The following is a 12,888-nucleotide window of genomic DNA, read 5'->3' as shown; positions in this document are numbered from 1 at the left end:
ATATTAATAAAATAAAATAAAAGTTATTAAATTGATTTTGTTAAACAACCTGTTAAAGATAATGAGAATATTTCCAAATCTTTTTAATTTGATCTAATTTACCAACATTTAAACTCACTGAAGTTGTCTGAGCAGTGTGTGGACATGGCAAAATCACATCCATTCAAAGAAAGAATGACGCAAAAATTTACAAAAACATATTTCAAAACACTTAATTCTACCTGCATGTGCGTAAAGGTTTAACAATTATATCAAAACATCAGAGTTTCTTTATTGCACATTATGTCCATATAATACTGTTCAATCATGGGACATCAAAGGCACTTTTTAGTGATAATGACCAAGCTAGTAAAACTAAAACATGAAGTAGTAATGGGTACTTTTATACTTAAAGGGCACCTATTTTACCCATTTTCAGCATTTAATATAATTTTGTGTCTCTAGAAAGTGTCTGTAAAGTTTCAGCTCAAAACACCCATCAGTTTATTTGTTATACCTGTTAGATTTCCTGCTTTACACACTTAGTCTTAGTGGATTAAACAAGACTTTTAAAATTGTCTTTAAAATGTTTAGAGTAAAGGTTTTGATCAACTCCAAATACTGAATATATATATATATATATATATATATATATATATATATATATATATATATATATATATATATATATATATATATATATTTATATATGTATATATGTATATATATGTGTGTGTGTGAGAGAGAGTGAGAGAGAGAGAGAGAGAGAGGGGGGAGAACGAGCGAGAAATGTATCAAGAAGTCATGACTGCAACAGCAAGTAGCAAAAAAAAAAGCGAAACAAAAGAAAAGACTTTTATTTTGGCGTGATGTGACGTCATAAGTCTGCGCCGCTCTTGCGCTGGATTCAGCTGGAGAAAGGTTTGTTTTAAAGCGTTTACACTTATATAAAGCGATTGATTAAAGTTTTAGGCTTTTTTCATCTGATGCTAAATTATGCTGTTAATGCATAATGCTGCTGGTGACAACATTATTTTAACACTTTATACTATTTAGTATTATTTTACTCACAGTATTGAGAGCTATTGTTTGAATAAACTAAAGAAACAGAAACAGTGTGTAATAGGTGTTTTAATGAAGGTTTAAATGATTAAATAGCATGATGCCATTCCATTCTAAATATACATCACTATGTATGAGAAACGGAGTACTAGTTTTAATCAGCTCATTCTTTATAGCTCTGACTATAGAGGTAAAGTTGGTTTTATATTCACACATTCGTTCATTTATAAGTCTCTATTGTTCACCATGTTACTTTGAATATTCGATTTGAATTAGCATGCAAGTATGACTACTAAACAAATTCTTTATTGGTTTGTGAACATTGTTGTACTTTGATAGTCATTGGCTGCTAATATGATTTCACTGTTTAGAGTTTGCAAATAATACTTTTATGAAGTTATATTATTAAGAGAAAAGTCTGATTGTGCGAATATAAAAACCAACTTTACCTCTATGCTTGGACATACCTAATTTCGTTTTTGTTACTGTTGAAGCAAGTGTTGAAGAGAAGTTATTTTATTTCTGTTAATTTTTTTTACTTATTTAAACAGGATATTTTTATTGTTTTGTTCATTTTAAACAGGATAAAGTGTCCAAACACAGAGAAAAAAATCCTGCTGAAGCGACTGATCTCCACACTGTTATGAAGATGGCGTTTATTAAAGAGGAGAGTGAAGATGTGAAGATTGAAGAAACATTCACAGTCAAACAGGAAGATCTGCAGGAACAAACAGGTTGGTTTCATTCTCAAACACCAACTCAGTCATATAGAGGTAAAGTTGGTTTTATATTCGCACATTCATTCATTTAGAAGTCTCTATATTGTTTACCATGTTAATCAAGCTCTTATGGACCGTTTCCACTAAGTGGTTCGGTTTGGTACGCTTTTATGGCCGTTTCCACTGTTAAAAGGCGTACCGAACCAAACCGTACCGTACCAATTTTTTGGCACCCTTTTGAAAGGGTCCCAAACACTAAGGGCGTACTCACACTAGGTAAAGTTGCCTCGAACCGGGCCAAAGCACGCTTGTCCCCCATCCTGTCTGCCCCGACGGCCCGCACTCACACCACAAACGGGCCTCGGCACGCTTACGTCATCACTGCTGCGCTGTTCAGTGTGAAGCGCTCTCTCAGCAGCACAGTGGAGATTTCTCTAGTTATATCGTTTCAGTCGTTTGATATGCAGTGACATGCAGTCAAATATTTCACCAAACAGTCCTTAGGGATGCGGTGACACGCAGTCAGATATTTCGCCGAACAGATCCGCCACTTTTGGCGCTCATAAACAATCATAAAGCTCTCGTGCTGCAGGAATGAGGAGGTCTGCTGAAGCCGCGCAGCTGTCGTGCTGTGAGGAGTTCTCGTCTTTAATAAACTACGGCAGTTTGCGTTCACTGAAAAGTAAGAATGATTAATAAATCCATATGAAACACTCCCTTAAAAGTCATGTCTTGCTTTCAGTTTTGGGCTTTGGCGCGTTTTGTACTCACACACAAGCGTACCGCGCCAAAGCCCAAGTGAACCGCGCTCAGGCCCACCTCTTCCAACTGGGCCAGGGCCGGCCAAGTGAACCGTGCTTGAGCCTGATTCAGCGCACTCACACTTCTCAAACGATCCGGGAAAGGGGCCTGGGCACGGTACGGATGGCATAGTGTGAGTAGGCCCTAAAAGGCGGAGCTAGACGCGCAGCTGAACGCTATTGGTTTACAGAGATACGTCATTCGTAGACACAACAAGCCAGAATCTAAATAACGGACCCGCCATGTTTAAAATACACAGCGAGAGATTACAGCGGAATTATAAATACAAATGCAGCCATGGTCGATCCGGGCTCAAACAAACCCTGTCGTCATCTTGATAAACAGCCACAAAGCCATAGAGAAGAGCGGATTTACCCTGTGCCGCATAGTTTTTTACGAGCCGGTCTGAAGCTTGAGTGGTTTCGCATTCTTCCTTGTGCTCGCCGCGCGTCTCTATCTGAAATAACAAACTTCTTGAGCTGATAATAATATATGCGCTTGATTATTGACAAGCTTTGGAAACCCGGTCCTGTGAGAAGCTGACAAACGCGGGACACATTCTGTGACACAATCAGAAAGAAAAAGACAAACGCGGGAGTGGGGCGCGGAAAAAAGGCGAAGCCAAGGAGCACGTTATTTCTTCAGCAAACGTGAACAAACTGCCTTGTCTTAATCTTTATTATCACCTTTTAGACTAATATGAACTGGGAATGATGGAATGACTCTCTAACAGAGGCTACATTTGCTGCTGAATATTACAGACACAGATGAGAGGTTTTCACTGACTGGAGGCTATACTCAGGGCCGGCGCTTCCATAGAGGCGACCTAGACGGCCGCCTAGGGCGGCAGTATAGAGAGGGCGGCATCCGCGACACCTCCCTTACCACCCGCGTCCTCCGTTATGTCTGCGACACCTCCCTCACCACCCGCGTCCTCAGATATATTCGCCCATAGACGACAGAATAGAGAGGGCGGTCTCAGCGACACCTCCATCAGCACCCGCGTGTCCTCAGTTATATCCGTGCATAGGGCGGCAGAACTGAGGTCTGCTACACCCGCACGTCCTCAGTTACAACCGCGCATAGGGCGGCAGAATAGAGAGCGCAGTGTCCGCGACACCTCCCTCCCTCCCTCCTTCAGCACCCGCGCGTCCTCAGTTATATCCGCGCATAGTGTGCTGATTAAGAGGTCTGCGACACCTCACTTCATTTTCATAACCGGTCACTTTCATTTTCACATTAGGGTTGAGGGCGGCAGTTCAGCTTGCTCCGGCCCTGGCTATACTTTGTGTTGTTTTGAACTTAATTAAGGACGAAATGTCTGCTTTGTGTAGTTCTTCTGTAGTTGGTAACATATCAGAGACTATAAGGGTCTGTATGTGTTCATATATCTTCATTTATTTATTTACTTTATATAATTACAGACGTTACATTAGGCTATTTCGCACCGTCATTGATCTGCAGTTAAAATCAACTAATGTTCATAGAAAAGTTAGTAATAAACATTTATACACAAGTATTTATGTGTGTAAAGCATCTGTTTTGTGAGAAGTGCTTTTCATATGATATGTGAACGACCTGTGCAGCTTTACTGTAGACATTTTCTCGAGCGAAAATGACGTCGACTGAAACTTTGTCATACACCACGCCCACTAAAAGGGTACCCTTGGTAGTGGAAACGCAAGCCTGGTAAAGGTGACCCGTACCGACCCGAACTGTACCATACTGTACCAGTCAGTGGAAACAAGCCATTTGGTCCAGGGTCAAAACCAAATTTTTAAGCACTGTAAATGAATAGATATACTCAATTCTTTCAAATGCCTTATGGTCATCTAAAGAAATTAAGTCCTTTGGACTGGTATTATTTTTAGGTAAATAAATAATATTAAATAAGCAACAAAGGGTGTAAGATAACTGTCTCCCAACAATAAAACCAGTTTGATCTGGGTGAATTATCTTTCTCATGACTGACTCCACTCTGATTGCCAGCACTTTTGGCAGGATTTTATACAGCAGAGTGAGCTGATCGGATGATAAGGTTCACATTTAAGTGGATCCTTACTCTTTTGAAGAAGTACTGTTATAACAGCCGATGTCATGAAGGGGGGAGTGATTCCGATACAAGAGCTTTAGCAAATACCTTGCACAACAGGGGTGTTAACTTGGCACAAAACTTCTTATAAAACTCAGCCGGGACGCCATCAGGGCCTGGTGCTTTTCTGATTTTTATTTTTTTTTTTGTATTTTTAATTTTAGAAGGTGTTAAAATCCCTTCTTTTGTCAACTGATCTAAATCACAGAGGGATGGTAATTCTTAATAATTAAAAAAGCTCTCAATACGTTCAATTAAGTTTACCTTAGAGCTGTAAAGAGTTTTATAGAAGTTTTTAAATTGATCACTAATACCCTGTTGTTCAGTAATAATACTGCCATCATCCTTACTAACTGCTACTATAACGCCAGCTGCTGAGGATTGTTTCAGTTGGTAACACAATAACCTGCCAGCTCGTTCACCATGTTCATAATGAATCTGGCGTGATCTTATGTGGAGATCCTCAAGGAGTCATTCCGCTTGCAGAATAAGTATTTTTTTAAAGGGGTGGTCCAGAATGTTATTTTTAAGGCTTGGTTGTGTTAATAAGATGCAAAGCAATGTGTGCTCATGTTTAACTTGAAGGAAATCGTGTTATTTTTTCATAAATCTCACTTTGATTATACACAGCTACTCAGCTAACATGAAAACGACTGTCATATTTCCTAGTTTCTCTAAAAGGCCCACCCTCAAGTGACTCTGATTGGTCATCATCATAATATGCTGTGATTCGCCGATCGGCTCCACGTCACGCCCTGACAAGCACGCGCGTTTTGTGTAAACAGTCAGTCAGTCAGTCAGTCAACACGTGTCTGTAACGAGTGAAAATGGGATGCGGCTCCTTTAACTGTTTCTGTGCCTTTTAGTGTGTTTATGCGTGTATACGATGAAGTATCTGTAACACGAGAAGCGCATGTGCGCGGGAGAGATTTTTATTGTTCTTTTTCTCTCATGCTCGGATTAAGTTATTTTCTATGGTGACAGAATAAAGCACAAGATGTGAGATGAGACCTTTGTGAGCCTGGATTGATTTGTTTTTGATGTTACACTCCAGTTGGGAAATCATTGCTGTATTTTTTTTAAATCAACGCGTTACAGGACGTCTTTCATGCATATGCGGAATATGCCTGTGTAAGTAACATGAATCGTTCACATATCTTTTGCGACTTTATTGTCCGAGTTGTAAAACGCATTGCAAAGCTGCCTATAGAGAGAACCTCTGCCGTCTCCCACAGAGAGACGCAGGTGCTGGCCAAGAGTGCGTGTATGTGTATGTGTGTGTGTGCGTTTACAGCCGTTTGATAAATATAGATTTGTAACGTTAGCTAAGTCGTTAGCGGTTACCATAATTTCCCGTTGTTTACATCTTTGCTACAACACACCGTTAAAGTTAGACACTGTACATGTCATGATCAATTTTAACAAATAAAAACACTTACAGGTCATGACTCAGAGTTCACAGCGTCTCCTTGCTCCATCTTTGAGGAGATTTTAACTGAATCCAGCACTGAACTGGGAGAGATTCTGGAAGCTGTGTTTTGTCAAATCATGCTTGCTATGTATTTTATAGTTCTCTGGAACATAATTAATATTGAACTGTAAGCACTTCTGTGTTTGGGTCGTGTCATTTGGAAGCCCAACAACAGAAACAGAACAGCTCTGTGGAAACAGCAGGATGGCATTTCTCTCTCTGCAGTAACGTTACAGCGCCTCTGGCCACGGCCTTTACCTGCGCAGTGTGGGATGCGCAATAACGAACTTTTGTGATCTCACAGGGGGCGGAAGTATTTTTTGTAGTCCCCAAAATTCGTTAATTGTAGGCGTTGCTAAGCTAACTCTGTACAAATCAAGGTCTCCCTTTGCATTAAACTTTGAATATTTTACATTCAGAGATGCTGTTTATGTTCACACAGCTACATTACACATCAACTGAAGTTTAAAATATAATATCGTAGTGGACCACCCCTTTAAGAAGTCAATTGCCATTGCCGATGGCCGACAAACTTCACGATGCTGGGCCTGCATCACGATCCATCGCCCCGCCCCACATTTATATTGATATATAACTTATTATTTGCATGTCATCGTAATAGCAATAACAGTCTTTTTATGAGCTGTGTTAAATGTTACATATAGCTGCTGCTTGCACGGCTGACAGCATCGTGAGGATTAAATGAAGGATTATACAATACCTCTCGCGCTTAAATGTGTAGATTCAGTGCCAAACACGGTTACCGGCGGACTTAAAGCCACTAGAAGTCTTTTATCCACTCTTGGAAAAGTGTAAATGGTGGATTAACATTCAGCACATGATTACTAATAAGATGTGCCATTATTAATAACTTAAGGTAAACCTGTCTGTTATTTTCATTCTCTCATCTTCAGCGCTTCACATTTTCGCATCTATCCTATCATCTGAAGGCAGAAGGCATTGACTGAGTGATTGACAGCTGATATTAACCAATCATTTGCATTCAGTTGTAGAGCAGTGAGCCAATAAATAGAGCACAAAGGCGGGGCAAGCATTGCAGGCTTTTTTTACTTCAAGTTTACATAACAACTGTTTTAATCTGTTCCTGGTGCTGCGTTTGGCGCTTTTAGGTGCAAAGATGCGTTCTGCATAAATGTCTCCTAAATCTGCGCACGCGGTGAGGATTTTACAGTAAAAACAAATGTATGCACTACAGTGAACTCCAACCGTACTCTCGTCTCCTCCACCAGCTGTAGGAAAAGCCATTCACTCTTTTTTTAACTAGTGACATAAGTATTTTCTTTCTCATTTGTGTTTAAAGGTCTTTAGATTTTGGCATGATGTCTAGCTTTTGAAGCTCTTTTGGTCTACTTCACTTTGTCAGACAGGTCCTATTTAGGTGATTTCTTGATTGCGAACGTGTGTGGTAGTAATCAGGTCTGGGTGTGGCTAGAGAACTTGAAGTTGGTGTGATAAATTAAAGTTGTTCTAATGGGAAATTTTTTAAGTGCCTTTTCACTGAGAGTTTTAATGATTTACTAAAAAGTAAACTTATTTTTATTTCAGACCTAATTAAAGACTACGATGAGAGTAAAGAGGAACATCATGTCAAAATTGAGGACAAAACTCATTTAGTGACTGATGATATTTTAAAAGTGAGAGACAAGAGTTGTTTAACCTGCACTCAGTGTGGAAAGAGTTTGGCAAGCAAAAGCAAACTAAAGACTCACATGAGGATTCACACTGGAGAGAAACCATTCACATGCTATCAATATGGGAAGAGTTTCAGCAAATCATCACTTTATAGACACAAGAAGATCCACACCGGTAAAAAAACATTCACTTGCACTCAGTGTGGGAAGAGTTTTAACTGCTCATCACACCTTAATCAACACATCAGGATCCACACTGGAGAGAAACCATTCAGATGCACTCAGTGTGGGAAGAGTTTTAACTGCTCATCACACCTTAATGAACACATGATGATCCACACTGGAGAGAAACCATTCACATGCACTCAGTGTGGGAAGAGTTTTAGCAAATCATCGTCGCTTTATAGACACATGAAGATCCACACTGGAGAAAAACCATACACTTGCACTGAGTGTAGGAAGAGTTTCAGCCAATCATCATCCCTTAATCTACACATGAGGATCCACACTGGAGAGAAACCATTCACATGCACTGAGTGTGGGAACAGTTTCAGTAAATCATCATCGCTTTATAGACACATGAAGATCCACACCGGAGAAAAACCTTTCACTTGCACTGAGTGTGGGAAGAGTTTCATCCAATCATCATGCCTTAATGTACACATGAGGATCCACACTGGAGAGAAACCTTTCACATGCACTCAGTGTGGGAAGAGTTTCATCCACTCATCACACCTTAATCAACACCTCATGATCCACACTGGAGAGAAACCATTCAAATGCCCTCAGTGTGGGAAGAGTTTTAGCCAATCATACCTTAAAAAACACATGAAGATTCACACTGGTGTGAGAGAGTATATGTGCTTGGAGTGTGAGAAGACTTTTATTACAGCTGCAGAATTGAAACGGCACAAGAGGATACACACTGGAGAAAAACCGTACAAGTGTTCACAGTGCAGTAAGAGGTTTGCTCACTCAGGAACCCTGAAAACACATGAGAGGATTCACACTGGAGAGAAACTGTACAAGTGTTCACACTGCAGTAAGAGGTTTGCTCACTCAGGAACCCTGAAAGCACACCAGAGGATTCACACTGGAGATAAACTGTAGACGTGATCAGTGTGTATTAGGGTTGGTTAACGAAACCCGGTGCCATTTTAGCACCGCTACCTTGGTAACTGGTATGTATTGGTATTAAATCAGCATATGAATTTCGGTGCTTAATTTCGGTGCTGCGGCATGAACGTGAGGGGTGCATGAAAAGGCACATAGGCATTGTGTCACAGCATCACTAAACATTTAATTCTAAACAACTTTGAGGAATACGGACAAGCGATATTAAGCAATTGTTATTGTCGCTAGGGAACAGATGCACGCAACGCACACAGTACAGCGCATTTAGCCTGGAACCAGTGGTTTTTGGTGAGCGAGAGCAACACTCTTCAGATCAACATGTGTGATCACGTTCATCCAATTTGCCTAAACTAAGCATTCTAAAGCATATTTTACAAGCAAGGATTCTTACACAGCAACTGTCTTTACAAAAGTGTGTGTAACGTTAAGAGGGAAACATGTCAAACTTAATGACACATGTAGAACAGATGTAACACATTGATCAAATGTAGTTTTCAGTCACGCTCATGTAAGTCATATTCAACTGATTTCCGTCTTGAACACATGATTTATTTACTACACATTTTTAAACATAATAGTTTAACTAACTCGTTTTTAATATCTAACGTTACTTTTTTATGCTGACAGTCAGTGCAGAACATTTTACTAGTTATTTTGCAAGACAAAGTCCCTTTAAGTGTTTATTAGTCTTTTATTCAGATTAAAGGGTAATTTAGACTTAAAGGGGTGGTCCACTATGATCTCATATTTTAAACTTTAGTTGATGTGTAATGTAGCTGTGTGAACATAAACAGCATCTCTGAATGTAAAATGCTCAAAGTTCAATGCAAAGGGAGACCTTGATTTTTAGAGTTAGCTTAGCAAAGCCTACAATGAACGAATTTTGGGGACTACAAAAAATACTTCCGCCCCCTGTGAGATCTCAAAAGTTTGTTATTGCGCATCCCACACTGCGCAGGTAAAGGCCGTTGCCAGAGGCGCTGTAACTATACTGCAGAGGGAGAAATGCCATCCTGCTGTTTCCACAGAGCTTCTCTGTTTCTGTTGTTGGGCTTCCAAATGACACGACAGAAGCACAGAAGTGCTTACAGTTCAATATTAATTATGTTCCAGAGAACTATAAAATACACAGCAAGCATGATTTGACAAAACGCAGCTTCCAGAATCTCTCCCAGTTCAGTGCTGGATTCGGCTAAAATCTCCTCAAAGATGGAGCAAGGACACGCTGTGAACTGAGTCATAACCTGTAAGTGTTTTTATTTGTTAAAATTGATCATGACATGTACAGCGTCTAGCCTTAACGGTGTGTTGTAGCAAAGATGTAAACAACGGGAAATTATGTTCATCGCTAACGACTTAGCTACAAATCCATACTTATCAGTCAAACGGCTGTAAACACACACACATACACAAACATACATGCACGCACTCTTGGCCAGCACCTGCGTCTCTCTGTGTGAGATGGCAGTGTGTCTCTTATGTGTGTGCACGACTGCACTGATTGTCTTTAGGCAGCTTTTCCATGCGTTCAACTCAAGACAATAAAGTCGCAAAAGATATGTGAACGAATCATGTTACTTACACAGGCATATTCCGGATATGCGTGAAAGACATCCTGTAACGCATTGATTAAAAAAAAAAAAAAATGCAGCAATGCTCTCCCAACTGGAGTGTAACAGCAAAAACAAATCAATCCAGGCTCACACGGGTCTCATCTCACATCTTGTGATTTAATCTGTCACCACAGAAAATAACTTAATCCGAGCATGAGAATAAAAAGAACAATAAATATCTTGCGCACATGCACATCTCATGTTACAGACACTTCATAGTATATACACGCACACACATAAACACACTAAATGGCACAAAAACACTTTTAAAGGAGCCGCATCCCATTTTCACTCGTTACAGACACGTGTTAACTGACTGACTGTTTACACACAACGCGCGTGCTTCTCCGGGCGTGATGTGGAGCCGATCGGCGAATCACAGCACATTATGATGATGACCAATCAGAGTCACTTGAGGGTGGGCCTTTTAGAGGAACTAGGCAATATGACAGTCGTTTTCATGTTAGCTGAGTAGCTGTGTATAATCAAAGTGAGATATATGAAAAAATAACATGATTTCCTTCAAGTTAAACATGAGCACACATTGCTTTGCATCTTATTAACACAACCAAGCCTTAAAAATACATTCTGGACCACCCCTTTAATCAGTTCACTACGAAAGTTAAAATAATTCGTCAAATTATTTTGTAACTGATTTGTTGTGTAAATCAAAAATATACAGTAAATATTTCTTAAGGAGGCTAATAATACTGACCTTATTATTATTTTTTTTTAATTAAAAACGGCTTTTATTCATGAAATAAACAATAAGAAATAGGACTTATTATGACTCCAGAATAATTATGTTTTAGGAAACACTGTCAAAGTTTTCAGAAACATTATTTTAAATGAATAGGAGGGCAAAATGAATCGACTTCAACTGTAGGCCTGTTGAAGTTTATAGGTGCAACAATGTGCCTTGATGTACTTGAATGTTAGAAATGTGTTATCCTACACCAACGTTACTTGTCAAATAAATGAACAAGGAAGATTATTTTGAGTTTAAGTTATTTAATTATCTTGTTTATGAAGACTGCAGAGTGATGCATGAAAACAAATGACTTTGAATAATGTTTTAAGTATTTTGTGATATATTTGTTAAAATGTGCTCCTAAAATTACGTGGCCCCTGCCAGCCCCCCACAGGTTAAAAGGAAGCTAATGTAATTTCATAATGCAAATCTTAAATTCATGCTAACCAACAAATGATCAAAGGAAATGTATTAATGTAATACAATATGAATTGATGTTTACATTAAACTGTAATTATGTTGTTCTATTAAAATTATTTAAAAAAAGAAAAATTTGTCAAATAAAATTTTTTTGAAGAGTCATCCACCATCATTTTGTGGCTAAAAAAAAGTATCGATTCAGGCACCGTTTTGGCACCGGTATTGTTTTAAAAGTATCGATTTAGCACCGGTATCGAAAAAAAAAAAAACGATTCCCAACCCTAGTGTGTACAGAGTTTCACTCATTCGGGGCAGCTTGAGAAACACATGGGATGGTTTCCAGTATGGTGTTGACACATGTAGCAGCATAGAAAGAGAGCTCCCATACACACTGGTATTAATCCTTCTTTTTACATCATATATGATAACCTAAACCATATTTAAATAACATGGAGTGCAATAGGCACAGCAAGAAAGGGCTTTTTAGAAAAGGAAGGCTTTCCTCTCACATTAAGAAGTTATTTAAGACTTCAAGGTTTGGAGATCTTTTTCGTAATAATTTTTATGTGGTTCAAGATATTCACGTTTGTGTTTTTCGTGTTCCGATCAGTGATCTTCGCAATAATATCTGATTATAGTATATGCAAAAACAGAAATATAGAGTAATTACTTTGAATATTAATGGGTTACTAAATCCGATTAAAAGAAGCAAACTTAAAATTAAAAGAGAAAACCAACAGATAATCTTCTGGCAAGAGACGCATCTTTCTGATACAGAACATAGGAAATTAGAAACAATGGGATTTAGGGTTTTCTTTTCCTCATATAATAATGGTCGTAAACGAGGAGTAATGACATTGATCTCAAATAAAATCAACTTCCAATTAATTTCTAAGATTACTGATAAAGAAGGGCGATATAACTTAATTAAAGGAACTATCAACCAAAACAAAGTTACATTAGTTAGTATATATAGACCACCTGAAAAAGACAAAGCATTTCTCAAAAAAATAGTAAGTGTTATAGCCAAGAAGGCATCAGGAATGTTGATCTGTGGGGGAGACTGGAATGTACAACTTCATCCTAAATTGGACACTTCTTCTAATAAGCAAATTAGTCAAGAAACTAGACAAATAAGATTTTTGATGAAATAATTAGGCTTGATAGATGTATGGAGAGACATATACACTCTTA

The 12,888-nt window shown here is 38.8% G+C and overlaps 2 protein-coding genes across 2 annotated transcripts in view; both read left to right on the top strand.

Moving 5' to 3' along the window:
• Positions 1-12,888, top strand: part of LOC137491225 (uncharacterized) — a 482,468-nt gene that overhangs the window by 232,045 nt on the left and 237,535 nt on the right. The gene's annotated exons all lie outside the window — the stretch shown is intronic.
• Positions 861-11,825, top strand: LOC137490926 (uncharacterized). Its single transcript, XM_068219928.2, has 3 exons — positions 861-900; positions 1,625-1,775; positions 7,691-11,825. The coding sequence occupies exons 2-3, from the start codon at positions 1,685-1,687 to the stop codon at positions 8,884-8,886; spliced, it is 1,287 nt and encodes a 428-aa protein (XP_068076029.1). The 5' UTR covers positions 861-900; positions 1,625-1,684; the 3' UTR covers positions 8,887-11,825.

The sequence above is a fragment of the Danio rerio genome, chromosome 4, assembly GCF_049306965.1.
Source record: "Danio rerio strain Tuebingen ecotype United States chromosome 4, GRCz12tu, whole genome shotgun sequence".
NCBI lineage: Eukaryota > Metazoa > Chordata > Actinopteri > Cypriniformes > Danionidae > Danio > Danio rerio.
This window is presented reverse-complemented; position numbering and strand designations above follow the sequence as displayed.